Consider the following 27605-nt stretch of genomic DNA (forward strand, 5'->3'; position numbering starts at 1 on the left):
TTAAATCAAGTGAGAAAGCCTCAGTCAACCAGAAACGAGATGAAAGTGTTGTTGAGCGAACAGTTCGAGCAATAAACCACTGCCGTATTGCTCTTCTCGCGGGATACACGACCTACAGGTAATACATATTCACTCTTCATGCAAGTAAAGCACTCTTACTGAACTCCATCTCCAGAGATCTCGGCTCAGAATCCATGGGCGACTCCGACGCACACATCCGCAACGCCATAAACCGCGGTCTGATCCCCGGACCGCGTCTCTTCGTGGCCACAAAAGTCCTAGCGAGCACCGGCTCCTACGAGCCACGCACCGAAAGCGAACACACCTGTCTCCCCGCGGGCGGTGAAGCCGTCGACGGCGTTGAAAGCGCTCGAGTAGCTGTTCGTCGCCGTATCGCCGCCGGTGCGGATGTAATCAAGTTCTTCGCAGACTACCGACGGCGCGTGATGCGGTATCCGCCCGCGCAACAACATCCGTATATCCCGAATGTGCTGCACCTGCCTGAGGAGCCGAATCCGGATATTTTGGTGTTTGAACAGACGGAGATGGATATGATTGTGAGTGAGGCAAAGTTGGCGAAGTGTCCTGTTGCGTGTCATGCAGGGACGGTTGAGGGGGCGATTATGGCGGTTAAGGCCGGAGTGAGTACGATTGAACATGCGTATTTTGGGAATGATGAGCTGTATAATCTTATGAGGGAGAGTGGGTGTGTTTTTGTGCCTACTTTGACGGTGTGTGAGGAGATTCATGCGAAGAGGTATGGGGAGATTAAGGTGCAAGCGAAAAGAGCACATGAGCTTGGAGTGCGATTGGCGTGTGGTGGAGATATCGGTATGTTCACTCTCTGTATCTGGTTTGAGAACTCGCATTGATGATTATCTAGGTCCAGTACATCACGGAGCAAATGCCAGAGAAATGGAACTCATGATTGACGCTGGAATTCCTCTCGGGGACGTCCTCGAATCATGTACAGTCGGGGGATGGGAATCTGTCGGCAAAGATCTTTGTGGATTGAAATTCGGCTGGTTTGAGAAAGGCGTCAGAGCGGATATAATTGCACTGGAAACAGATCCACGTGAAGATAAGCTGGCCCTGAGGAAGGTTGATTTTGTCATGAAAGATGCTCATGTTTGGAAACGTGATGGAGTGGCTGTCAATATGATTCAAGATAACTTCTTGTGGCCGGAGAAATTTAGAGTATAAATAATAGCAGAAATAAAATGATAATACGATAGCCAATGTACCTGGAGCTGTGATCTCTACTCCGAACTACTTGTTATTCGTCTGTTAGCTGATTTCATCTTATATGTAAGGTGAGACTTACGAAAAAACAAGTACTAGTACAATTAGAATGAGATACCCTATATATTTCGATATATCTACTCTGAAGATTAGATGAGTTCAGTCATCTATATTCGGCTCCAAGGCAGAAAAGTGTTAACCATCTCTTAATTAATTGGCTATATAGATAAATACTTAACTATAGGTAGCGCAGAGTGAGCTGTACCTAACGACCTCCCAGCTAGAAAGGGCTTGATTATCAAGTGCCTCAAACAGTGTATATGCATCCCATCTCTCAACTTACTCTACCCGGTCTCATGCCGTGATCCCTAACAATAACTACACCTCACAACTCTCATACCCCCATCACACACAACCACACAGCTCAAAAGCTCCTCCATCTTCCGCCCTCGTCTACCTCCCTAAAAAACCAAATTCGGATTATCCCCCTCCAATAACGAGTAATCCGTCATCGGCAACGTCAAATCCGTATCGAACGGACTCAACCCGTCACCCAGAATCATCCCCGCATCCGTCTCCCCATCACTACTATTGTTCTGCGTCACGAAATTCCAGGTCGCGGGGAGGTCCAGCCAACTGAATGTCCCGGTTGACGCCTGTGGGAACTGCATGTTCATGTTGTTCATAGGCAAATGCCCGAATTGACCAGGTGGGTTGTACTGTGGGGGTGCGGAGTTCGATATTCCGTTTAAAGAGCCGGTGATGCGCGCAGCTTCATCGCGTGCTTTCCTGGGAGATTTCCGCCAGAGCATGCGGAGGAGGCGCGAGTAGCGGGAGCCCATGTGGTTTGTGCCCAGGGAGGCTTTTTCGAATCGTTCGGTGGTTAAATTGATCATTTCGCGGACGCTGCTGCGCTCCTCTTCGGTCATAGTTGTTGTTGAGCGGGCTTTGTAGAGGAAGACAGCGCTGTAGACGATGAAGAGGTAGTAAGATGAGGGCATGTAACGCAGAGTTTCTGCGGGGACAAAGTTGTTCAGGGTTGTGAGGAGGGATTTTGCGGCGTCGAGAGCCTCGTATATGAATCTGGCATCGGGCGCGGAAGCGTTGATAAGAGGCATTGGTCGATTTGGATTGTGTTGACTATCGCGGCGGAATGATATAGCGCGTGATATGGTCGCCTGGTACGCGAAAGCGTTGACATAGAGTCGGAGATAGTCGTAAGTCAACATCAAACTAGCCTTCAACTTTTCGGAGCCTATGAGGTTGAGCATACGTGATTTAGACCGCGAATCGGATTACTCACATATAAATGATCCCCAGGTTTCGTTCCACGATCGAATTGAGGTTCGGAAGTCATCCAAATATTTTGCATATCGTCCCTCCAGCATTTCCTTCCAACCATGACCTTTGGAAGAGTACAGTATGTCGTGAACGTTGGAGAATATCTGAGTCAGTTCAAGATTCGCTTGGAAAATTAATGACCAATCGTCGGCACCTGGACGTATTGGTTGGAGTGTTGGAAAGTCCTCCGACCGAAGACCAGATAATGGCCCAGGTCCTCTTGCCCAAAATCCTTTTCCAATCCGGACAGAGACTTGGCGGTCACAGATATAACACGCTGCCCAAACAAGTCGCTTTCGGTTGAATATGGCTGGGTCTTCATGCGAATCGCTCTTGAAAGATGTTCTATCAATACCCAGGAAATACCCTAGCCGTAACGCCGTACCAATATACATCCATGCCACTCGATCTTCCTCACCCTTTCCGACCGCCTTTGAAGCCTGCGGGCGATGCGAGACCCATTGTGACAGAAGAAGTAACGCTTCGACTGCCTCTACGTTTGCGTCTGCACCAGCTAATATCATGGAGATGAGATGCTGGTTATGATTGTAACACACCTGATTAGCACGTTCATCATACTTGGATGCGACTGTCAGTATGGCCGAGAATAAATGTGGTTCGTGACGAGACAGCCATGGCAATCTTGAGCGAACGAAAGAAGACCGAGGTATAATCGGAAAAAAGGGATGAAAGAACTCCTCGTAATCGGAAAAAAGTTGGTAGACCTGCTCTGGGCTAATCAAACCATCTTGAAGGGGCTTGTAATGAAAGATGGTATCGTCCAGCTTTCCGGGATTGTGGTCTATCTTGGGTAGTGAACGAGGCTGATGTTGTCTCGCTTGGCTGTTATTGTGGTCACTAGGTGGGGAGTCTTCATCGGCTCGATCTGCCACCTGAGCAAGAATATCTAACGCGTCTGACGGGTTCTGTAAATCTGCCGAAGCAATCTTTTCATGAGCGGCAATCCGGTCACCAGATTTGCCCATGATGGTGACTGTCGATTCTTGTCGGGTTCGTGTCAGCGCTGGATCAATCAGAGGACTTGCAAGCTGTGCTGAAGTTAGTGCATGTCTGTTGTTGGGGTCTGGTAGAGGAGCAAAAGGTACATTCGCATGGTCTGTTTGTCTGGAAGAGTCCGAGGCAGCAGTGGTCGCAGGTGTCGGTAGCGGTGGCCAGGCATAGGATGGATGTTCTGTTCGGCCAGTGTATGGATTTTGAAATGGCTGAGGTGCCTGAGGTGTTGGAGGAGCAGAGATCTGATTGTAAGTTGGGCTTGGGTCTGTGGATTGAGAAAAGCCGACAGAGGTGGGTGTGGTGGGGTTGCTTGATTCTGCTCCTTGAAATCCCGTATTCAAAGGAGCGTTTGCTTCCCTGTTTGATTCATCGTCCAATCTAGGCTTCTTTCGCACTCGTTTTCCACCTCGATGGCTTTCGCCGAGGATACATTCCTTTGCCTCTCTATGACACCGTCGACATGGCTAGATCTCAATCAGCATATGCCTCAAAATATCTCGCCAGTTCACATGTTAAATATCTTTGCAGCGTGAAAGACGAAGAGGGTGAAAGACGAAGAGGATGAAAGACGAAAAGGTGATGTAGATGTACAAAGTCAAGCCAGATAAATGCAATCGCAACGCTAAGGATCAGTCACATATAAACTAGCTCATGCATCAAAAGGCCAGAACAGTCTGATATCAGCTGACCAAGGATATATGTCGACAGCAGTAAAGTACAGACATGCGTGATTGATCGTCGACCATCATTCACGTGCTCCACATGAGCTCCCGTTTGGCAGTCAAGATGGAATCGTACTTACTGGTCTGCCCGCATTGAGATCCAAATCACATTTGCTCTTCCTGTTTCGGCAATTGAGACAGGCTCGGTACGCTCTCATTGGGTCTGGAGGAGGTCGGCCCGTTCTGTCGTGTTGCTGCTGGGCGAGCATGGGAGCTATTTCAGGAAGTGAGGACATTCCCAGATTGGGATTCGATGTCAATGGGGTTGTCGACATGCCATTGCCGGTGGGTGTCACGCCGGGAGGCAAGGGCAGGATGTTTCCTAGATTATTCTGGTCCATTGCTGGAGTTGCTGCTTTTGCTGTTCCGCTTTGGTATTCCGCCTTGGTGGTACAGCAATCGGCGAACGGATGGGGCGGCGAGTGACGGTCGAGGAGAGCGGGTGGGATGGGCCAGCTCCGCGAAGCATGAGATTATCCCGAGACCTCGACGGGGCCGGGCATCGATGCCGATGACGGGATTGAGGCTGTTGATAGTACCAGATTGGGTATTGGCCGACTCTGCGCGGGAGATGTGGCAATCGACGCAGGGTTTTGGCGGAGGAGGACGGAGACGAGCGGGAATGGGAGAAGATGACGATGATGGGACGATGCGCCCATATGCACGAGGCAACCGGGGAGGAGGAACGGTTGAGAGATGTGCGACCTTCCGATAAAGCGGCAGCGGTATTTATCGTTTCGCGCCGTGCTTGAGGCACGTTCCTGGACGCCGCTTTCTGATCCCACCGGCACTTCATCAAAATATGCGGGGTACTCGTACTCGGAGCTAACCGAGATCAGTTCAGCTTATCGTCCACGCCCCTTGTCCATCAACAGGTGTGTTTTCACGTGCTTGTCCCTTTTCCCCTTCATCCTCTTCGTCTTCTAAACCAATTCCATCAATGTTTACATCAATTGCCTCAATGTTGTACATCACATCTGATCTCGGCGTGGATAGTGGAAGTGGTTGTGGCACGTTGCAGTGGCGGGTGGTACTGGTCGTCACAGAGGAACTGGAGTTGTGACCTAGGTGGCTGCGATCCATCAACCACTTCACTCTTCGTTTTCCTCCCAAAGTTTTTGAACTCTTCCAACATGCCCTCCTTGAAAGGTCGAGCTCTTTTTGCGGCAGTCACCTCTTTGACATGTCTCGGTTTCCTGCTCGTAGGATATGACAATGGATTAATGGGAGGGTGAGTTGCGTTGTTGCCGTCACTCCTTTCCCAGCCAGTCTTCAATTTAAAACAGCAGCAAGTTAAAGAAGACATCACTGACGAAAGCCAGTCTGGTCGAAGCTTCAACGTTCAAAAAGACCTTTGACAATCCAAGTCCGACCATCACTGGCCTCATGGTTGCTATTTACGAGGTTGGCTGTTTCATTGGCAGCGTAGTCACCTCCATCTTTGGAGAGCGCCTCGGTCGAAAGAAATGTATCGGCACTGGAGCTGTGATCATGGTGCTTGGCGCAATCCTGCAAGCCACGGCTTATTCCAGAGCGCAAATGATCGTTGCTAGAGTGGTGAGTGGCATCGGAATGGGTGGCATCAACAGCACTGTTCCGGTTTTCCAAGCCGAGTTCAGTCCAAAAGCAACCAGAGGGCTCTGTAAGTGACAGAATTTGTTTCCCGTGCAAAAAAAAGAATCTTAATCGTAGTGACAACTCCGGATTTAGGATTGTCGTCAATCAGTATTTGGGACGGACCAACGCTGACAATGACCAGATGTTTGCATGCAGCTTTCGACCCTGAACCTCGGGATATTTCTCGCATACTGGGTTGATTACGGTTTCGTGCAATCATATCCAGATTCGAGTGTCTCTTTCCGCCTACCATGCATTCTTCAATGTATATTCCTTCTACCGATGCTGATTCTGTTATGCCTCGTGCCCGAGTCACCGCGTTGGCTGGCATCGCACTCGGATGGAAGTCGATCCCTTAAAGTGCTTCAAGATATGCATACTTATCATATGAGCGAAGAAAAGATATTCGCACTCAATGCTAGCATCGTTCAAGCCGCCAGCTACGAAGCATCTCTCGGAGCAGGAAAGTGGTCTGCGCTAAATCCATTCCGGATCCCCAACAGGACCAACAAGTCCTTCCTCTGCCACGATGATAGAATTTCATCGCGAAGAAGATTCTTTCTAGCATGCGCCTTGCAGAGTATGCAGCAACTCGGTGGCATCAACGCACTTATATATTATTCGACAACATTATTCCGCACGTCTCTCGACTTTACCCCTCATCTGGCCTCTCTGATGTCGGGATTTCTTCAGACATTCTTCTTTCTCGCATCGTTTATACCTTGGGCGCTGATCGACCGCATTGGCCGACGCCCCTTGCTCCTCTCCTGTGTTGCCATCATGTCTCTTGTGATGGCCACTGAATCTGGTCTTATTTACAAGGTACAAAGCGATAAGGATATAAGCAAATCTTATGGCATCGGTGCTGCAGCCATGTTGTTTTTATTTGAGGGAGCCTTCACCGCAGGCTTCCAGGCCACCATTTGGGTACTTCCTTCAGAACTTTTACCACTTCGTCTACGAGCACAGGGTAGTGCGGTTAGTACCGCGTGCAATTGGATCATCAATTACATGATAGTTCAGGTTACCCCGATTGCTTTGGATCGAATCGGATGGAGAACCTATATTATTTTTGCAGTGCTCAATATAAGCTTTGTTCCGGTAATATGGGCATTTATCCCGGAGACAGCCGGTCTGGAATTGGAAGAAGTTGATCAACTCTTCATCAATATGAGGCAACAAGGATTTTACCCCGACGATGAAGCAGATATTCATGATCATAGTCCACCAGTTGAATGAAACCATGGTTGAGGAAAACTAACTGACAGGCTGGAATTCTATCAGACAGTTATACTGGAACCATTAAATGATCATATCCCCAAAATAAATCTCGGGATTTGAGATATGATTCGTCGTATATGTTTCTTTAGTGTTTAGAGAAACGAGCACTACTAGTTGATGAAACCTCTAGGAGAAGCATTCTTCTTGATCTATGCGTCGCTCTTTTCCGAGGTTCGAAGAAAGTCGCTCCAGACTTCTCCAATATCGTTACCATAAATCCAAGACAGCTTTTCTTCACCACCAAAAGCAGCAATTCTAGTTCGCAGGGTCAACTCGAAACTCTGGCCTTGGTTCGTCGCTTTTGAATTCTGTACTTTTTGTTTCTGCTCGTCCAAGTGCGTATACCTACACACTCAATCAGCAATGCGAGATTGTGGGTTACAGGAACTCACATTCTCGCATAATAAGGGCTCCGGATACTATCAAATACCTCCAATGCACGACTCAAATTCCCACCAACACCGCGAGAATATTCAATCGCACGAGCAAGTATCCATCCGTCTTCCATGGCAAACGTCGCACCAGATCCGAATGCTCCAGAAAGCGGATGGCTTGCGTCGCCAATCAACACGATTTTCTCGTTCCACGCCGTAAGCTTTTCCAGTCGAGGTCCAGCGAAAGCAGAAAACTCTTTCCAATGTCCTTCAGGTACGACAGAGAGTGCTTCCAGTACCCTCGGGTCGTAGTCCTAGACAAAATGAGCAGCAACAAACATGTCGAGTGGGAGCAATCTACCGTAAAGAACCCTTCTACTCGCGCATTCGTGGCGGGTACACCCCAACTGAACTTCTTCGTCAAGTCAGTCGATGGATCTATTAACTTCCGTGCAGCAATCTCGAACAACTGGTTCTTTTCGTCGGTTTCCGCTGGGTCATCGACCAGAGAACAGTAAAAGTGTCCCGTTGGACCATGCCACCATTGCGTTGACGGCATCATATCAGATATATTTGATACTGACGAAACGGGAACAAGAACCCGAAATATCGTTGTCCCTGTAAATTGGATAGTATGTTCCGGGAATACATGTTGTCTCACCACCTTTTCACTTATTAGTTGTCGTCAACATATCAACTACAGCTTAGAAATAGCCAACCGAGCGGATTCCATCACCCCCAACAACCAGATCAGCGATCACCTCGCTTCCGTCTTCGAAAGTCAACTTGACTCCATTCTCCGACAAATCTTCAAGCCCAACGAGTTTCTTGTTCAGCTTAATGACTCCCTCAGGAACTTTGGAAATAAGCGCAGATTGCAACCTCGTCCTCCTTACTCTCTGCGGATGATACCTAATCGGGTACTTCGAAAGGGGACTTTCCTTCACAATCTCCCCGCTCAACCCATTACTACCTCATATTAGCAATCAACTCTTCCTCTTCATCTCTTGCGACCGACCGATGCAACACGCTACTCTCTACATGTCCTCTCACGTCCTCATCAGCACCTAATAGCTCAAGCACTTTCCATCCATTAAACCCCACACGGATTCCCGCACCGATCTCTCGCAGTTCTTTCGCTCGCTCGTACAATGTTACTACGACGTTAGGGAGTGATGAGAGGGCGATGGCGCTACCGAGACCGCCGGGGCCGCCGCCGATGATGGCGATGCGGAGGGGAGGGGGTTGGTAACTTGGCATTTTGAACTCTTCTCAATGGGAGATTTGGGTAGTTACGGCTTTAATCAAATAATATAATAAGCTGGGAATGGAGTTGGCGATTCAAGTGGAAGTTAAAATGACGTGCTTTGCAGTTATTTACACGTGCTAGCTGGTGCTGACCGAGAAATGATATGAAGTTTGAAATCATACGCTGAATGTGCAGATTGGTTCTCAATAGTGGGATGCATTTTTTAATACCGAACTGCATTTTTGGAAACTGTTATTCGTTTGAGTGGTCAAGTAGAACTCTTTGTCAGCGATGTACATGCCCAGCAATAAAAGCATGCTGTAAAAGCACGACTATTGCCTAATCTGTCACCTATTTTCAGAGTGTTATCGAATGCAGTGGAATTCGTAGATAATGTAGATGATTGTATGCAAGATGCTGTTCTTGAGGCAATCTTGGGGTGCGATAGGGGGTTGATATTCTATATCTTTTGGGCATGATAAGCGGCAATTTGAATTGTACACTAACCGGGAATTGGTGGTCTGAGAGACGGAAATGACGCGCTGTGTCTCTTGGATGTGGTAACTCGTCAACTTCAAGCTGGTAACAGGTCGAAGATAGATATATTTTGTGTGGACCCAGGAAACCAATCAAACAACCCTTGACCTACTTCAAGTACTCATTTCTAGAAATAACGCGCGATAGTAAAGCATCGAAAATGCCCTCTAGAAAAGATAATTCATACCTACTGTTTAAGTTCAGTCGACAATTAATCCCAGTATCGAAACGCAAGACGCATCATTTAAGATCTTATAGACTTTTCAGGCACTATGATTCTAGCACGCTACGATGGCTCACTTGGGGGTTACATGCTCAAAACATAGTCAGCATGTCAAGACAAGCCATAATTCCAGAAAAAGCTCCTATATTCTCTACCTGCTATCAATTCAAGCCGCTCTGCATTCTTCACTGTTAACGCACCAGCATCTCAACCCTTAAGCACACGTTGCGATTCTTCTCCTTGTCGACCAGGTTTCCTGATACAGAACTTAGAACACAAGCCTCCATGGCAGAATCCGTCCAAAGTACCACATAGGAAGTCTATCCCGGCTCCAAGCCGCCCACTCAATATTGACCATACGAGGCGGATCTGGTGCAGGTGTTGCTTCCGCAGTCAACCTTCTTGGATGTTTCGGTAGTGGTGATTGAGCCGTCCGTCTTGTAGACGGTCTTTGTTGTAGCGGTAGTTGTGCACCTAGTGGATGATAAGTAAACAAAGTCACAACCGGGTTGTAGGCGTGTTTAGATATGACTGAGATACTTACATCTTGAATGGTAAGAATACAGGTGAGGACTGGATGTGGTATAATAGTCATGTGATATTGAGCTGTAAATCGAAAGATGACTCGGAGAGATGGTTTGGAGAGCAGATAACTTGAACATCGGAGGTTGGCGGAGGAGGATATTTTGTATATAAGAAGGAAAGAAGAAAGAGCAACCACCGGAACAAGACTGATCTTATACTATTTCCAAGCAACCCGTTGTAAATAAAGTTGATCGTTAGCGAACACAAAAATAGAAGCACCAACCGACAGTCTAATGAAACATTCATCTGCCTCTTGGTCGGAGGAAGAAACAATGAAGGACAGCTCTCGGCTGCGTAGTGGTCGAATTATCTTTCTGTTGATGTTTTACTTTGCGTAGGCTTGTCGCGACCTTGGAGTGCGTTACATTACTCAGTTCTATTAGGTATATAACCACGCGCGGAATACGGCCGCAGCTAAAACCTTTAGTTGTTTTGTTATCCGGTCGCAGAAACAAGAATAAGCATTTAAAGGCTTTATGATGGCCTAATTACCTTTCTGTTGGTGTTTTACTTTGTGCAGATTTGGTGTGACCTATGGCCTGCGGTACAATACGATGTTCTATGGCTCTTTGATGGCCGCAGCTGAGTGGCCAAACTAACGAGGCGCAAGCCCGAAGTGAAGCTTCAAGTGCACGGACTACGAAGACAGCGGCAGCGGCTTCGTCTTTTGGTCAGCGCGTAGCCTGGTAGAGATGTTGGTAAGATATCACATAGTAGAACAGGTCGGGCATACGTTCTTGTCTTCTATAAGGAAATTGCTGTTGCTGGTGGTATTTCAGCAAGCGTCTTCGACCTCGCCTCGAAACTTTCAATTCTCACATCTGACCTTCGATTATGTCTTCTGATCAGCCGCATCCAGTCGTAACGTCGCTGCGAGACCTGACGATTATTGAAGCGTGGGATACGAAAACAAATTCGCCAAAATATGTCACTTTTTACTACATCACCCAGGATGAACGTGTCTACTTTGGTCAGTCGTCGAAAAACAAACGGGACATAACTCTCGACGAGTTCAGCGCAGCTCTAGAACCTGTCCGAGACGACGAGCTTTATCCAGAGGTTCCCACAACTATTTCATTGACAATTGCACCTGCAGAATTGGATGATCATACAGCATTCGTCAAACGCCCAGGACTGGTCTTCTACGAAGAGATGAAAGGCACCAGCTACATTCCGAACAATCTTCTCGACGAGACTATCATTATGGAGACAATCTCCCACTCGCCTCACCCAAATATTGTCAAGTACTACGGTTGCCGTGTACAGCGCGGCAGGATCACAGCAATACTTCTCGAAAAGCTACAGTGGACCTTAACCCAGTATGTCTCTACGCCTGGCTTCCATCAGGTGGACAAGATTCAGTTTGCGGCAGAGCTCCAGTCAGCTGTGGACTTTCTGCATTCTTTGGGATTGGCTCATAATGACATTTCTCCCGACAACATCATGATTAAAGACGGACTACCGATCTTGATCGATTTTGGCTCCTGTCAACCGTTTGGGAGAAATCTGCAGTCACTTGGTACGCCAGGGTGGTGCAAAGAGACGTTCTTCACCTCAGAAAAGGAGCATGATGCTTATTCAATGGACAAACTACGAACCTGGCTTCAAGAGTCGAAGTGAAAAGGACTGCTAGACGGCAACGAACGATTAGCAACTTTGTGTTGTTAATTCCCCATTGGAAGAAGCCGGCGGGAAGGCTGGGGAGTATCAGTCGCAGCGCTGAGTTGCTCTATACTACTGTGCCTCAATCAGCGCTTAGAGAGACGGGTTTCTTGCGGCAAAAGATAACGAGTCTTGTTCCTAATGAGGGAAGTACCTGCTAAAGCGTCATTTTACTATTGTTATAACTCGCGAGTCTTATTATGTAGCCACTGTGTACATATACAAGCCTAACACTACGAGCATGTCTTGTTTTGTGGTGTAAATATTAGATATCAAAATGAGAGTCCTGTTGTCTACACGACACCTTAACAATCAAGTCCATGACAAATAATTTTCAGTTACATGTCATCTACACGTTCCAAAGAGCACAATTAAATACACCATATTACTCCCCCCTCGTATCTTGCCCAAGAAACGCTCATCTTCCATTTTCAATCTTCCGTTTCCAGTCACGCATTCCCTCCGCAAATCCCATCCCGCTCCCCTCCATCCCTTCCCTTTCATCCCTCCCCATACCTCTAAACCCGCCCAACTCAACCAGCGGCACCAAGCACGGCCGCCCATGCGCGCACTGAAACGGAAAATGGCAGTCCGCGAGCCTCTTCACCAACTTCTTGCACTGCTCTATACTCAGCGGATCATTGAACATGATAGCGCTCCTGCAGGCACGGGAATTAAGCATGTCAAGGAGGCCTTGGGGACAGTGGTGGATATGATGAATCCAGGAAGTGGGTGTGTCCTCGGAATAGAGCGGAGGAGGAGATTCCGCACATTTGTGCGCTTCTGTGCGGATGAGGGATGTTAGGAGACGGGGTTCGGATTTGCATCGTTCTGCGATTGTGGGGGGAAGGCTGCGGACTTCGATGCGATGGCTTGGTTGGTGGGAGACAACGCTGTTTGTGTTGGTTCCAACATCCACTGTATCGAACAATATACCCCAATTGGAGAAGTGATTGCGATGGATGCGGAGAAGTTGAGATTCACGGGCCGGGACCTCGAAGATGATGGGCTTTTCAAGTGACATCGTGTCAATTGGAGACTCCGATGAACCAGCCGAGGGATTACACAACTCTCCCATCAAGTTTTCGATTCGAATTCTTTCATCTGCAGCATGTTGATCGATGATAACAAGTAGCGACTCGTTTCCGTCTTTGCTAAGACCATCATTCGACTTTTCAGCTACGCATAACTTTACTAATATAAACTTCCGATCGATTTGCGAAATTATTGTGGCTTGCTTCAGAGAATGCTTCGAGATCTTGCCGCTTATCTTGCTTGAATCCTTAAAGGCACGCTCGACATCAACTTGAGAACAAACATGTTTGTGTCCGTGAAGCATACGGCGTGTAGACTCGTCAAAATCAGAAATGGACGCCTCTGGAATCGTTGCCTCTGCTGCCGCATAGACTGGGTTTTCCCATGTTTTCATCAGGTTCGATACCCAGTCAGTAGAATCCGGATTCAGATTATTGCCAGTCGAATTTCGTACAGGCTTTGATTGTGAGAGACTGAGTCTCGACCTGGATCCAGGAGTCAAGCTCGATCCTATCGTGGACTGACGTTGCCTGCTCACGATTGAATGACCAGTTCTTGTATCAACCGATATTTTGTTCTTGGTATTAGGGTCCATCCATTCCACGGTTTGAGCACCATCTATTTCATTAGGAGCTTTTGAAAGAAACCCGACATGACTTGGTAGGCTACCAGTCGCGATGGTCTCCCTCTCAGGAAATGGGCGGCGAATGACTTTACCAGATGACAGCAGAGGTGTATGGGCAGTGCATTCTGAAGAAGATGTTGTTACCATCGTCTCATCAACCGGACGGCGGGGAGTCTTTCCTGAGTATGAGCTGCCTCTTTTCACTTTGCTCCAGGAATCGAAAGGAGACTGTAGGTTTGGTGAAGGATGGCGGAATGAGGGTAGCTTGATATTTGTGCCCAATAAATCCGCGTTTGTAGCAATCAAGTTCTTTGGCTTCATATATGACGAATGGTTCTGTCCTCTAGGTTGAACGTCACCTTCTCTAGTTAGTCCGCTACTACCTTTGATAGAGTCAGGTGTCTTCCTAGTCAACTCGTGGCTAAACCGGACCTTGCGGTTGTATTTCAGTCGGAAATCGTGTTTGATCAGGAATGCCTCAATCATGGCTCGGAGTAAATCTAAAATAGAAGTCAAAGAATTCTGCTTGTTGCTAAGAATATCCTCCACGTCAAGCTTCTCGGCACTCGTGAATCGCGTCTTCGATTGTATATTTATGTAAAACATCGGCCATCTATCCACTGCTTTTCGTGTTGCTTTCAACTCTCGATTTGTATACCCGTCAGATTTGTATCGACGGTCGCCAGATCGTCTCAATTTCTCGTCTTCGTCGGTTTCCCCAACCTCCTCGTCACCGAACGAAGAATTTAAAAACAAACGATTTACCTCGTCAAATAGTATGTTATGACCTTGACCAAAAGCTACAGGCTCTATACCAAATGAAATAAATTGAATGTGTTTCGAAGCAGCTGGTTCCAAGGAAATGGCGCCATCGATTTGCAGTTGATCGGCAGAGACAGAGACGCCTAACCACGAAGAAGCACTGTCTAGGGCAATGATAGAAGCCTGACTGAGTATATGGCAAATTCCGGGCACGTTGATCCTATGATTATGTTTCGGTGAAGGTTTTTCTCGGCCAGGGGGTCGAATAACCAGCCTTTGAAGAGAGCCTGCTTCTTGAATCGTCATGGCCATATCGAATGGCCAGGATAACAGCAGACTAATGATAATATTCCTCAACTCTTCCCATAGCCTACTGGTACCGTGTGCCTTATCTGCGGTAATAGCTCTCTGCTTGACTCGGACCGGCATGTTCCCAAACAAATCTCGCACGGTTATCCTTGTGCCATGATCGACAAATTTAAGAGCTTGATGCGCTGGCGCAGGGTTTTGTCGATTGACAATCGCAGCTTTGTGCATGGTAATTGTGTTATGCGAGTGGTAGTCATTGTGGTGCGAGGTGACGGAGAGGAGGGCCATGGACGAGAGCGAAGCAAGAAAGCAACCTCTAGCTCCGTGAACTGGTGTTTTGCTATGCAACCTCGATGTATCTGAAGGTACGTTAGTGTTCATCCAGCTATTCAAGCCCTCATGGAGAATACGAACGGTGCAATCTCCCTAAACCTCCTTCCTCTCTGAACTCGGCTGGTGGTATGCCAAAGCCATTGTCTTCCACCACACAGCCTCCGTTCACGTAGTCGACGAGGACGTCGACCTTGGTGCATCCAGAGTCCAACGAGTTCTTTACCAGCTCGCAGATGACCCCATTGAGACTCGTTATGGTCGTTGAAGACTTGATCTGAGCGATGGCTTCGGGAGGCAATTGCTTGATGGACATGGTGATGAAGGTACTTGGCGATTTGAATCATCGTCGAGTTCCTCCGAAGGAAATTCCGCGTACGTCGTTAAAGCTAGTCGTCAATATGCCGACAGCCCTGGAGGTTGGATATTTTATTGAAGCCATCGCAATTTCCTCGACGCCATCGTCCCAGAAGCGTTGGCTACGAATCCAGCCGGTTCATCAGTGCTGTGCGCACAGCTAGAGGTGGGTTGGTGGGTTGGTGGGTTGAATGGAAGTGATGGTGTTGAGCGGAGAGGAAAGCGAGATGCGGTCATGTGAGGAGAGCTTTCGGGCCAGAAGATGCAGCTGTTTGTATTCACGACGAGGTTGATGTTCAATGTTCTCTAGCAGGCTGAATCGAGAGTAAGCGTGGGGTAGCTAGGTCCTGGCTGTTGCAGGGTCCAATCCATCCTGGCATACTCGGGTACTGGAAGCCTCGTGCGCGTCCCATCCGGCAGAAATTCACTAGTCGTTGGCGGAAGCGGACCAGGCCAGTGCCAGTTCAGGCACAACACAACAATCCAAACAGACAACACCACCTCTCCTCGTCATCTCATCGCTCGCCAGACCTTCGTTCGAGCGGCCACTGTCTATCCTTTCATTCATCTCCTCGGCCCTGCCAGTTCATTCACTCAATCCCACCGCTCTCACTCACCGCCGCCATTCAGTGCCCTCCTCGCCCTTTGTTCTGACCAGACGCTTCCTCCTTATATTGCGCCTGAGAGGGATTGTCCTTTCCTGAATACACCATGGCCACCGCGGAGACTCAGCATGCTCAAGGTACCGTTTTCTACTATCCACACCAACCAACCTCAAATTTAAGCAACTTGTTGTGCTGACACGATGTGGTGGTTTCCAGCAGACCGACCCGGACGGCGGCGACCATTCTCGACGTGGATGAAGAAGCTCACCAGCTTCAAGAGCTCCTCGGCCGACGGCTCTTCAACCTCTCCCAACAAGAGAAGCACGTACCAGATGAAGTCGAACTCGAAGCGGCACGCAAATCTGAAGAAGAACAATCCATATCCAGAGTCGGGAACAGTGAATGGGCACACCTCAATTCCAAACGGAAATGGACACGATTCCTTCTCGACCGGACCTACCGGAGTCTCCATGAGCACACCATCGCTCCATCATACTAGAGACTCGGCACGATCCTCACAAGATGACCATCCTGCTCCGACCATTGGCAACAAGTCAACCGCGCCGACGATGTCGACCGAACCCGATACGGCACGCTCGGAGGCGGCACCCTCACACGCACCCTCTTCAGGAGAGGCAACAAATGCAACCGTCGGTGGCATAAACTCAACTCGTGGGGCGGATAGCACATTCTCCTCCCCCGCTCCATCGGTGAGATCGTTGACCACCACCCTCACCACTATCCATTCGGCGGTTGGCCCGACAGCTCCTACCACGACCGGCACCAACACGCAAACGGTACAATTCTCCCACCAGTTTCCTACATCACCACCCCCGAATGCTCTCCCAGCACATCTGGCGCCCGCTGCGAGCGGTGGCCATCCCGCGACCTACAACACGGCGACTGCGAACAATCTTCTGACGGACAATGCCTCAATACTTACTTTGGCATCTTCATCAAAGAGGAGGAGAAGGCGTTCAATGGACACCGATGCATCAGTCCGCGCATTGGCACCCTCATCGCTGTTTGGGGGCAGCCGCGAAAGTCTTCCGCTGAGTGTGCTGAGTGCCAATATCGATCCATCTGCTGCCACGCCTACTCCTCATCAACCGCGGCAGAGTGTGGGTGGATTGAACGAGAGAGCTAGTATATATTCCGCAACTGGAATCGCACCGGCATTGCCAAGTGAGCGTAATAGTTACTATGCTGGCAAACAATCGACTGCTGCGGATGGAGGAAGCATTAAGAGCGGATTGCTAGGACATGGCAGAAATGGTAGCATCAGTGGTAGCATTGGAGGACCCAATCTACCACCTGGAAGTCCTCTGGCAGCCACAAGGGACGGTATTCCTCAATCTTCCGGGGGATTGAGTCGCACCAATTCTGGCTTCGAGGGTGCGGATGTGGACAAGAAAGAAGAACACAATCAAGGGGAACATAAGGGCAACGGAAAAGCATAACCAAGCTACTTTTTATGGTGGTGTTGATTGATTTGGCCAACAACGAAAAAGAGTAGATGATAAACTTTGATTCGGGAAGAAGTGGGAGATAACCCTCAACCGGGATGGCGTTATGGCATGGTTTTTGCAGTCGATGATACCCGATATCTTAATATGAATGGCTTTTTCTGAACGGACCTTGATTTGATGAGCGAGACTTGTGCTTGTGGCCCTTTACGAGACGTTGCGAGTAACACGTGTCTGAAGAGTTGACCCAGTCAAATCTTTGGTTTGATCCGGGACTCCAGGCAACATAACTCGACGGATTTTCAAATATGGATCGCGAGATATACCGTGGATTCTTGTTGCTTTCTTCAACGATTTGCCGTCAATTTGCTCTTACATTTTTTGAACAGGAAGTTTGACACGAAATGATCCAGACAACCTCATTTCCAGTGCTTCAAGGGGTGTTTTAGAGACTAGAGAGGCTTAGTCCGTATGCTATCGCTAGCGTAAAATGGAAGCAGTTCGTACAAAGCGTGGATCAGCCGAAATGCTTGCAAGAAATTACAGCAGAGTGGATGGCCTACTTTATCCCCCAGACGACATCAAGTCAGCCAAACGTCCAGACCCGGTTCACTCATATCCCAATCTCCAATTACCCCAAGTTGTTACAATATTGAACAAAGCACTTTTGTTAACCTTGTTAGGTTGCTATAATCCTCAAGACTCAGCACGTGGACTTGATACCCGCTTAGTCGTATAACGACGTCAATGTGTTAAGAATTATCACATCGGTGCACTAGTGCTTATTAGCACAAGGAAAGTTTTTCGGCCTTCCAGCTACAATCGTTAATGCTCTAGCCGATCTTTCTTGGGCCCTGTAGAGTTGGTATGTGATTGGTGAGTTAGAGTTTGAAACATTTTCGCGCCTTGTACCTGATCTGCATTCCAGCTACTTGAACTCTAACGCTAGCGGATTATGTCGTAATATATACACCCAAACTGCTCACCGGACTCCCGGAATTGTTTGTTCCCCGATATGGCAGCATTTATTTATATACTAGAGATGCTCTCTAAATTTACTCTCAACATATCAAACTTCTTGTGTACAGACCTAAGTAGACGAAAAGACACCCTACCGCAAAATGCGCTCCTCGACCTATTTCTTTTACCTTCTAACAACCATTCGCTTTTGGGCGCGCGTTAATGCTGGAGAACTATGTACTCATGACGATTCCTTCATCCCAGATGCCGTGCTGAGGGTCACAGCCGCCAACTACTCGCAATCATGTTACCCTGCGAAGCACACCGTTCTCGTCAATGGAACATCGCCCGGTCCAGAATTGAGGCTTACAGAGGGAGAGACTTATTGGATTCGAGTATACAATGACATGCTTGATGCCAATTTGACCATGGTAAGCTTCCACGAAAGATTGTGCTTAAGTGTTGCTGACAATCTGTAGCACTGGCATGGTCTCTCACTTGCCGTATCCCCTTTCGCTGATGGAACACCTCTAGTAAGCCAATGGCCAATCCCACCCGCGCATTTCTTCGACTACGAGATCAACGTACCACATGGGATGGCTGGGACATACTTTTACCATAGTCATGTTGGGTTTCAAGCTGTCTCTGCTACGGGACCGTTGATCGTGGACGATCTTGATATCCCGTATGAGTATGATGAGGATAAGATCATCTTTCTGCAAGACATGTTTACAAAAGATGATGCTGTCATTGAAAAGGGACTTGTTGCTGATCCGCTCGTTTGGAGTGGGCAGACTGCTATGATTTTGGTTAATGGGAAAGGAGGTGGGATTTCGCATGTTACAGCGGGTGATGCTACTTGCAATTCTACTTTGTCGATGGTCTCTGTCGAGCCGGGAAAAACGTACCGGTTGCGGTTTATTGGAGCTACGGCGCTTACTTTTGCGTTGTTGGCCTTTGAAGGCCATGATAGCTTGACTGTTATTGAGGCGGATGGGTAAGTGCAATATTCTTGGGATATTTCGATGTCAGCTAATTCCAATTTAGGTCTTACACCCAACCGTACAATACATCCATACTCCAAATTGGAGGTGGTCAAAGATACAGCGTCCTCCTCACAACCAAAGCCGCCCCCGAGAAGTCCTCCTACTTCATGCAAGTCGAATCCCGCGATCGTCCATCAGTCGCCAGAAGTTTCGCAGTCTTGCAATACGGTCTAAAACCAGCAACCAAACCAATGAATCCTCTAACAGCACCACTCACCCTACCCAACATAACCAGAGGCTTCCTAGACGATCTCGCTCCCCTCCACCCATCCCGAGACTTCCCCACCTCCGCCGAAGTAACCCGTCGCATCACACTCACCGTCCACCAAAAAGTCTCTGGCCAAACAGTCTGGCTACAAAATGCCTACAACTGGACGGATTCCTTCCCACAAACACCCTACCTCGTGGCCCTATACGAAAACACCACCAACACCACCACCAACCCCGGCCTCCCCTACCCCAGCCTCGAACGCGCCCTCGCAAACAACGGCATCGACCCCGTCACCCGCACCTTCCCCGCCCGCCTCGGCGAGGTCCTCGAGATCGTCATCCAGAACACAGGCGCCGATAAAGGCGGGCTGGACATCCACCCCTTCCACGCCCACGGCGCGCATTTCTGGGACCTGGGCTCCGGCAACGGGACGTTCAATGGCACCGCCAACGACGCGTCCTGGGCCGCGCGCGGGCACCAGCCGCCGCTCAGGGACACCAGTATGCTATACCGCTACGCGACGTCGACGGGGAATGGCACGGCGATGGGGTGGCGGGCGTGGCGGTTGAGGGTCACTCAGGTGGGGGTGTGGATGGTGCATTGTCATATCTTGCAGCATATGATTATGGGGATGCAGACGGTGTGGGTTTTTGGGGATGAGGAGGAGCTGCTGGGACGCGTGGGGTGGCCGGAGGTCGAGGGGTATTTGGCGTTTGGGGGGGATGTATACGGGAAGGAGACGCATGCGCCGAGGGTGGTGCATTTTAAGGGGAATGAGAGGGGGAATGAGAGGGGGGGTGCTTGGGCGGAGGGGCAGAGGGTTAGCTTTTGGAGGGGGGGGGGGGGGGTGGGTTGATGAGGGGGGAATTTGGGAATGTGGTGTTTATATGGTTTATGTTGGGTGGATGTTTGCGGATACCTTGTTCCGGATAATTTTTGGGTTATGATCATGTTTGGATGCGCCACATGATGAAATGTAATTATATTGGATTTGCTACACAAGTTTCCTAAGACGAAGGGAACTTCATTCTCTTTTTCATTTTCAACAATACTACTGTATGAGCTTGTGACTCGTGCTTCACGTTCCAAAGGCGAGGGTCAGTAGGTGAGTTCCAGAAATATTGCTAAGGAATAACACACTTGACAATCAACTCCTAGCACGAAATCCTTTTAGTGGTACTGTGCATTGAATGTTATTCACAAATCGCAACTAAGTGACATGTTCGTGGAGAAATCCATTTATTCACGTAAGTAGCCATCAAAATCGCATAGACGACAAGCGATAATGTGGTAATGATCTTACAATGGAGGCCGGTAAGGCAAGAAGATTTCAAATGTGTCAGAGAGACATATAAGTTTGAAAATTCTAAATTCTATTTCTAACAGCTTCTAATATGTAGCTGCAAACCGATTTCAAGTTAGCTAGAGAGACATATCAGGATGAAAAATTCTAAAATTCTATTTCTAACAGCTTCTGATATGTGTCTAGTCATTATTCACCAAGCATCTAGCAAGCCACTTCAACCATTCTAGCACTTCCAGAGTCCTCTCAAAACCAAAAGCATAATCCATGGGTATCATTAAACACAAAAACTCCTTCCAATCCCCAACCACATTTCAAATCGAAACACAAGCCGCCCCAACAATAGCATCCAAAGCCGAACTCTGCGTCTGAATCGTCGACATGGAATTCGGACCGCTCCAATCAAGACCCAACTGATTATCAACCTGATCATTCGACCAGATCGAGTCCGCGTTGCGGGTGAGGAAGTTCTTATAGGTGGTCTTGATATCATCGGTCAACGCGGCGCGGTTAAACATGAATTGGATGTTCCGTCCGAAGACGCCTTTGAATTGCTGGAGATCTCTGTTGCAGGTATTCGTGGCCTCGCATTCCTCGGTGAGAATGCCGTTTTCGTCGGTGAGTGCGTTGATGGCGGACATGGCAATGGTGTTGGCGAGGTCGATGTGAGATGCATCGCCAGACGCCCAGCTGAGCTCGGTGAGCCCGCCGAGAATGATGCCCTGGTTGTAAGTGAATACGGCAGCGCCATCATTCTGGCAGGTGTTCAAGTCGAGGCCGTTGTTGATTAGGTTGTTGGAGTTGATGAGGCCCGAGGCGAGGAACCAGTCGTGGGCTTTGAGCGCTTCGTTGTAGTAGTAGCCTTGGGAGGGGGTGTTGGGGCGGCGGTTGGCGAGTTTGGCGGCGGCGGTTAGGTAGAGTGAGTTTTCTACGGCGCCGTTTTGGGTGTGTGATTTATCCCACCTGGATGATGTTAGAGCTGAGAGTGAGAAGAGTCAAGACGTGGAGACAGACCAGAGACCACCACATTTCGCTTGACCCCAGACGCTCTTTGGATCTTCAAATATCTGAGCCGCCATGTCCAGATATTTTTCATCTTTGGTGACATCGTACACCTCAATCCATGCGATCGCCCACCACAATTCGTCGTCGTAGAATTCATTAAGAAAGCCAGTGTATCCACTAGCGATTGGTGCTTGAGTGAGGGTTGTAGGAAAGATTGAATTGGTTGTTGGTGCCACGTGATCTGGAAAGTATTCCTGGAAATTGGCTAACATTGTGATGACATTTGCGCTGTTCCACCAAGTTGTGACATCTCCATAGATGCCAGTCGCAGCTGAGTACCAAGTCTGTAATTGATTGATCCCGGCAACTGAGTAAGCAATGTAATCTTGTGTTGATGCTCTCGAATTAAGTCTTTTGCCGATTTGTTGCCAATTTGGATTTGGACTTGTTTCTGGTGTTGGTAGTGCAGAGGAAAGTCCGTTGGTAAGTACGATAGCTGCAAGAATCTGGTATGCTGTTGAGGAAAACATTATGTAAATGAAGATATGCAAAAATGTGAGAAAATAAGGAGTGACGTTTAAAAACGAATGTGAGGTAGTAGTCGAGACGTGAGTCAAATCGATCAACTTCCGAAAAAGAGTGTGATGAAGTATCAAGGACTTGACCTTTGATGGTGAAGGATACCCAACGGACTATATACTTACAGCTTCAATTGAGACGCCGCGTCTAGCATGGCAATGACATCTTGGTTATGGAAGTCCCTCCCGATTTCACCGGGGAGTCAACATCGCTGATAGGACCTCACGGCCTGCTATCCACAGAAACAGCGTTTCGAGTGCTGGATTGACAAGATGAGCTAGACGCTTGACACTTTTGGTTGGAATCTCTGGACAAGCTTCCTGAAGGCATGATGAACAATCTGAAGATTATCGTCCAAGGTCAGGGAGTGGGGGTCGCTTAGAGCTCTGGTTGCGTATCAGACGGAATCTTTTGTGACCCAGAGACATGGAGACCCTTTGATTGGGCAGCTGGTCGTCGTCGTCCTTAAAACAGTTATCCTTAATTTCAAAATGTCCCAAAATGGAAACAGACAGGGGGTTAATGTTCCGGTCTGATCGACGTGCAAGGACCAATCTACCGCCAGATCCAAGCCACACTGCAACGTCCAAGATACTTGCCGGTACGAAGTCTGCTTCTCATGCACTTTGTATTTCGCATGCTGAGAGCCTGGGCTTTGGAGATGCTGGCATCAAATGATCTTGGGGGTCGTTGTGCCCAAGTCCAGTCATCTCGCTTCCGCCACTGCGCGGTTTCAACGCACCGAGCGATGGAGATCTTGAAACAGGAGTGTTCCCTGGAGATTTTTCATGCGACAGCCCCGAATATGTGAAGAGAGGAAGAGGATCTTCGAATAAAAAGAAGCAAGCCTAACCGCCAACATTCAAATGTGCTCTCTTGGTTGCCTTTGTACGCATACAAGCAAAGAACACAGAAAAGGTCGCGAAAAGGAGAAGACAGATATATCACGTGATGTAAGCTGATCAGGTGGTCCAAGCTCCTCGGTCTCCCACCTTCATAATGTAACCTTCAGGATTGTAGACTCTCAATTTTTCATTATACAAACATAGTTGCCTGCATTAAAATCATTCAAGCCATCACTACTTGATACGATCTCGCTCTGCTTGTTCTAGTCTGGTTGCACTTCAACATCGACACGAACCACTGATCCGTGTGTTTCTTTGCTTCGGTTTCTCATCTGCCGTGTCAAATCGTAACTCATTAACAACTTTAAGCGCACAAATATGGCTCCAAGAACTGGACAGACGTTGGCCATCATAGGATGTGGTAAGGAAATTGATGCATGTCCTTAGATAGCTGCAACCCAACATTCTGACATTAAACACAGGGACAATGGGGTCTGCGATTCTTGCTGGCGTTATGGAATCATGCGTGCTGTCAAAAGCTGCTGGTGAAGAACCTAGGATATCAAAATTCATTGCCACTGTCAATAGCCGAGGATCCGCTGATGCTTTGCGGCAAAGATTTGCGAAGTATAAAGGATGGTTACAAGTGCTTGAAAAAGATAATATCTCAGGCATGAAAGAAGCCGATATCGTCATGTTGGCTTGTAAGCCATATATGGCGGAAACAGTACTGAGTCAAGACGGAGTCTTTGAATTATTAAAGGGCAAGCTTGTAATCAGTGTTCTTGTTGGGTCACCAGTCGAAAAATTGGAAAAGATAATTTACGGCAAAAACTCACCCCCTACCGAGAAAGAGATTTTTCTCAAGAGAGTCATGTTGAACATTGCTGCTGAGTATGGAGAGTCAATGTCCGTAATTGAGGAAACTTCATTTTCCGAAGAGATGGAAGAGGTATCCGACTGGATGTTTTTGCAAGTTGGGAAAATTGCTCCAGTTGCTCCAAATCTCTTCGACATTGGTGGTCTCATCGCTGGAGCCTCGAGTGCATATCTGTCCTTGGCTTTTGACGGAATTTTGGACGGAGCTGTAAGCGAAGGACTGAAGAGAGCTGATGCAAAGAAAATGCTGACGCAGTCGTTGATATCCTTGGCGAAATTGTTGGAGAATGGTGAACACCCCGCTGTGCTAAGAGAGAAATATTCCAGTCCGAAAGGAACCACGATAGCCGGGCTACTATCACTTGAGGAGGACAGAGTTCGCTACGCCTTCAGCAAAGCTATTATCACAGGCTCGAAACGAAGTCAAGCCATCGGGCAGTAAATATATTTCCACATATCAAATTGGCCACTTTCGGAAGTTTCCACCAGATTGCGTCGTACGCACGTCGTTAAGTGAGAACCATCCAAACGACTTGGGGTCGATGAGTTTTTTGCACGTATATAGCGCATCCAGTGCAGCTTATTGACCTACACTCTACCATACCGTCTGAAGAAAGACCCTGGGCCAGGCTGCTGCTACATATTTCACGATTCTATGGGGCCGAACATACCGAGTAGAGTCCATATAACGTGGGAGCGATAAGTTTTTGTTCATCATTCTGTGGACAAGCATTGACAATAGGTGTATCGGCAGATAAAGTGGTAGTTTCATCAGGGGGGATTTATCTAAAATTATCAAAAACGGAAAGCATCCATTGGACCTGCGATATGTGTTCATTCATAGTAAGGATCATGGTCGGCTAGAAAAACGCACAGTCGAAGATTTCTATCGCTCAATTCACCATCACGCCCCCAGGGAGTTCTTCTAGCCCTGTGTTGCGATCCGTTAGTCTGATATACTTTGGATGAACGATCTTACCCCATGAAATAATCCATCATACTTACATTCATTTCCTTCAACATCTTCTTTCATGGTCTGCGGTACCGTACAGCTCATTGCTGCTTCGTTCGATTGGCTTTTCAATTCTTTGCACTTATCATTGCGACATCTGGCGTTGATTGCGCGTTGGAGGGAATCGTCTTTCCAACCAAAAATATAATCACCATGCTGTCCGTGGCCAGTGCTAAGAGGGTGAAGAGTGAGATATTGATCTAATGTTGTAAAAACGATAAACTTACGCATCACCCATGGCATATACAAATGGCTGAGATCCATCTTCGTTCCACAGTTCCTTTTTGTTGAACGGCCGAGTTTCCCACATTATTTCATCTAGACAGATATTTGAGTTAGTTGTCGGACATGTTCTGAGGGAGAACAATGTTTTGAATCGAGGCTTCTACTCACACATCAATTGAGGCAATTTCACCGGAAAGCCCTCGGGACACTTTCCTCTTTCCTGTGCTGCTGTATAAGGTCGTGTTGCCAAAGGTTCGTAGTATGGCTCAAACGGAATCGTGGAGTAAGCGACATGACTTTGATGATCCGGGCTATCCAAATTCACACCATCCCAGCAGGTTGGGAAAGTCACAGTTGTCCTTATTCCACCAGCACAAAAGTGATCTGGCAATGCGGAAGTATCGTTACCTGTGCATGGAGCTCCACCGAAGGGAGTAAAGTTATCGCCTTCGAAGCATCGATGGCAGATCCCACGAGATTCGCCTGCTGTGCTTCGTAAGGTGGGATTGCCAGCAAGCATACGGAAACCCTAGCTTGGTGTCAATTCCACACCTTTGCTTTGCTCTGCTACGAGTCACTTACCGGTCGGAAAGCAGTGACATTGCTGACTCCATCGTACGGTGGGATGTAGTAAACTGTTATACCGCCATTCTGAACAAGACCACCATTTTCAAACTGCCCTACCCTCTTGAACGTGCCATTTCTTGCTTTATAGTACAATGCCGCTGTCCAGTAATTGCTGAAATCCCTATCGACTCTTGTCAGTGTCCGACCAAACATCACTAAGAGATCTCTGCCATTCATACTCGCTGAAGGTGCAACTGGTACATGTTGAGCGCGAAGGCGGATCATATGCAACGGGAGCCATCGACGCATTGAAAGAGTTTCCGCCCACAATTTGATGAACATGCGGAGACCCGATGACTCCGGGAGATACTAGGGGATCCAATCTTTCAACAACAAGCTGTGAGCACGCGAAGCGCATCATGGCGGCGCCTTGGTTGGGGTTGAGTTGAGCATTGCCAATTCCAAGGCTGGCGAGGACCAGGAGAACAGAGTTTCGATACATTTCAACACTTGCAAATTCAAAGACTGAGTGTTCCGTATGAAAGACTCTTAGGTGCAAAATCAAGAAATGGCAATTGCTTAAGTGTATGGCATCTCGAGGATCTGCGGCTCGGTTGCCTGAAAGTGATTGCCGACAGCCAAATCCGCAAGCTTAATCAAACAACGCATTATTCGAGGATATAAATGGGTGAACTAATATATAACAACACAATATATACACAAAATTCATCTGAACAAATTGAAATATCCTTCGATGGGCGAACGCACTCACCGTCAGTAATCACAACATATATTATCACATTCCAGAACAAATGCGAGATATGCTACTACGATATGAAACGTCCCATTCAAGCTTCCCGATGAAGATAAAGATTTGGAAATGTATGTCGTCGAATGAAGAGACGCAACTGAGGGGAAATAACCTGGTCGTATGCGTGGGGCCGGCATGCAACAATCCTTAGGGAGGGAAACAACCGAGTCGGCTCTATGCTCATTTCATTTCGATGGCTTGAAGGAGAGGCGTGCGTCTTCGGCAGCACAGATGGGACTCTGGGATTTTATTCATGCGGGAAAGGTATGCTGGTTTCTTGTTTTGAGTTTCAATAAGAGGTCTGATTGTTGGTAACATAGTTCTTCCGAGTAGTGATATTTGAGTCTCTGCCTGGTTATTGATTGAATCTTTCGACTTGCAGAGGAGCAAAGGAGCAAACGATTTTCATTTTTTCGGCATGTTCTGTCAAATGTAATTATAATCTAGCAAATTTACTATTTTGAAGTTTTTATCCACCTAATTCGTGCATAAATTTTCTGATTGTGAGCGGCATACGCGGATTACGTGACATTCTATCAGTCTGATCTAAACTTTTACACCTCAAAATTGGCAAGAGGCTCTGTTCCTTACTAGGTTCTTGTTTTCTTACTCTATATTTCTTTTTTGTAAGTGACGTAGCAACTCAATCCTCAAATAGAATATCTGATTGTACTTCGCTTCAGTTTCGGCCGCCACTGATCGACCACTCCGTGGTGAGACAAAAGGAGTTCTAAAATAGCTGAAGACTGATCTCAAGCAAGGACACCAGGTTTTTCGAAATGGATGTTTTGTTTGCTGGCAGATCATTATCGAAGTTAAGCCATTT

At 47.8% G+C, this 27605-nt stretch overlaps 11 protein-coding genes across 11 annotated transcripts; 6 read left to right on the forward strand and 5 right to left on the reverse strand.

Annotated features, from left to right (window-relative positions):
* Positions 1–194: 194 nt before the first annotated feature.
* GLAREA_10467 (Metallo-dependent hydrolase) lies at positions 195–1203 on the forward strand (the record flags this gene model as incomplete). Its single annotated transcript, XM_008079568.1, has 2 exons — positions 195–831; positions 884–1203. 2 exons carry the CDS (start codon positions 195–197, stop codon positions 1201–1203), a joined length of 957 nt encoding a protein of 318 aa, XP_008077759.1.
* Positions 1204–1703: 500 nt separating this feature from the next.
* GLAREA_10468 (Zn2/Cys6 DNA-binding protein) lies at positions 1704–4660 on the reverse strand (the record flags this gene model as incomplete). The annotated part of the gene is made up of 3 exons (XM_008079569.1): positions 1704–2497; positions 2546–4061; positions 4400–4660. The coding sequence occupies 3 exons, from the start codon at positions 4658–4660 to the stop codon at positions 1704–1706; spliced, it is 2571 nt and encodes an 856-aa protein (XP_008077760.1).
* A 792-nt stretch (positions 4661–5452) lies between these two features.
* GLAREA_10469 (MFS general substrate transporter) lies at positions 5453–7175 on the forward strand (the record flags this gene model as incomplete). Its single annotated transcript, XM_008079570.1, has 3 exons — positions 5453–5550; positions 5642–5961; positions 6079–7175. The coding sequence occupies 3 exons, from the start codon at positions 5453–5455 to the stop codon at positions 7173–7175; spliced, it is 1515 nt and encodes a 504-aa protein (XP_008077761.1).
* Positions 7176–7366: 191 nt separating this feature from the next.
* Positions 7367–8851, reverse strand: GLAREA_10470 (FAD/NAD(P)-binding protein; the record flags this gene model as incomplete). The annotated part of the gene is made up of 5 exons (XM_008079571.1): positions 7367–7562; positions 7610–7905; positions 7953–8255; positions 8311–8560; positions 8610–8851. 5 exons carry the CDS (start codon positions 8849–8851, stop codon positions 7367–7369), a joined length of 1287 nt encoding a protein of 428 aa, XP_008077762.1.
* A 2168-nt stretch (positions 8852–11019) lies between these two features.
* GLAREA_10471 (Protein kinase-like (PK-like)) lies at positions 11020–11805 on the forward strand (the record flags this gene model as incomplete). Its single annotated transcript, XM_008079572.1, has 1 exon — positions 11020–11805. The coding sequence occupies one exon, from the start codon at positions 11020–11022 to the stop codon at positions 11803–11805; it is 786 nt and encodes a 261-aa protein (XP_008077763.1).
* Positions 11806–12265: 460 nt separating this feature from the next.
* GLAREA_10472 (ATPase of HSP90 chaperone/DNA topoisomerase II/histidine kinase) lies at positions 12266–15224 on the reverse strand (the record flags this gene model as incomplete). The annotated part of the gene is made up of 2 exons (XM_008079573.1): positions 12266–14937; positions 14993–15224. 2 exons carry the CDS (start codon positions 15222–15224, stop codon positions 12266–12268), a joined length of 2904 nt encoding a protein of 967 aa, XP_008077764.1.
* An 846-nt stretch (positions 15225–16070) lies between these two features.
* Positions 16071–17330, forward strand: GLAREA_10473 (uncharacterized protein; the record flags this gene model as incomplete). The annotated part of the gene is made up of 1 exon (XM_008079574.1): positions 16071–17330. The coding sequence occupies one exon, from the start codon at positions 16071–16073 to the stop codon at positions 17328–17330; it is 1260 nt and encodes a 419-aa protein (XP_008077765.1).
* A 1127-nt stretch (positions 17331–18457) lies between these two features.
* Positions 18458–20409, forward strand: GLAREA_10474 (Cupredoxin; the record flags this gene model as incomplete). The annotated part of the gene is made up of 3 exons (XM_008079575.1): positions 18458–18727; positions 18776–19293; positions 19344–20409. The coding sequence occupies 3 exons, from the start codon at positions 18458–18460 to the stop codon at positions 20407–20409; spliced, it is 1854 nt and encodes a 617-aa protein (XP_008077766.1).
* Positions 20410–21170: 761 nt separating this feature from the next.
* GLAREA_10475 (Six-hairpin glycosidase) lies at positions 21171–22391 on the reverse strand (the record flags this gene model as incomplete). The annotated part of the gene is made up of 2 exons (XM_008079576.1): positions 21171–21819; positions 21871–22391. 2 exons carry the CDS (start codon positions 22389–22391, stop codon positions 21171–21173), a joined length of 1170 nt encoding a protein of 389 aa, XP_008077767.1.
* A 1272-nt stretch (positions 22392–23663) lies between these two features.
* On the forward strand, positions 23664–24606 carry GLAREA_10476 (6-phosphogluconate dehydrogenase C-terminal; the record flags this gene model as incomplete). The annotated part of the gene is made up of 2 exons (XM_008079577.1): positions 23664–23706; positions 23768–24606. The coding sequence occupies 2 exons, from the start codon at positions 23664–23666 to the stop codon at positions 24604–24606; spliced, it is 882 nt and encodes a 293-aa protein (XP_008077768.1).
* Positions 24607–25057: 451 nt separating this feature from the next.
* Positions 25058–26470, reverse strand: GLAREA_10477 (uncharacterized protein; the record flags this gene model as incomplete). The annotated part of the gene is made up of 6 exons (XM_008079578.1): positions 25058–25095; positions 25170–25348; positions 25404–25494; positions 25570–25930; positions 25984–26149; positions 26208–26470. The coding sequence occupies 6 exons, from the start codon at positions 26468–26470 to the stop codon at positions 25058–25060; spliced, it is 1098 nt and encodes a 365-aa protein (XP_008077769.1).
* Between the last annotated feature and the right edge of the window lie 1135 nt (positions 26471–27605).

The sequence above is a fragment of the Glarea lozoyensis genome (assembly GCF_000409485.1).
Source record: "Glarea lozoyensis ATCC 20868 chromosome Unknown GLAREA12, whole genome shotgun sequence".
In the NCBI taxonomy this organism is placed as follows: Eukaryota; Fungi; Ascomycota; class Leotiomycetes; order Helotiales; family Helotiaceae; genus Glarea; species Glarea lozoyensis.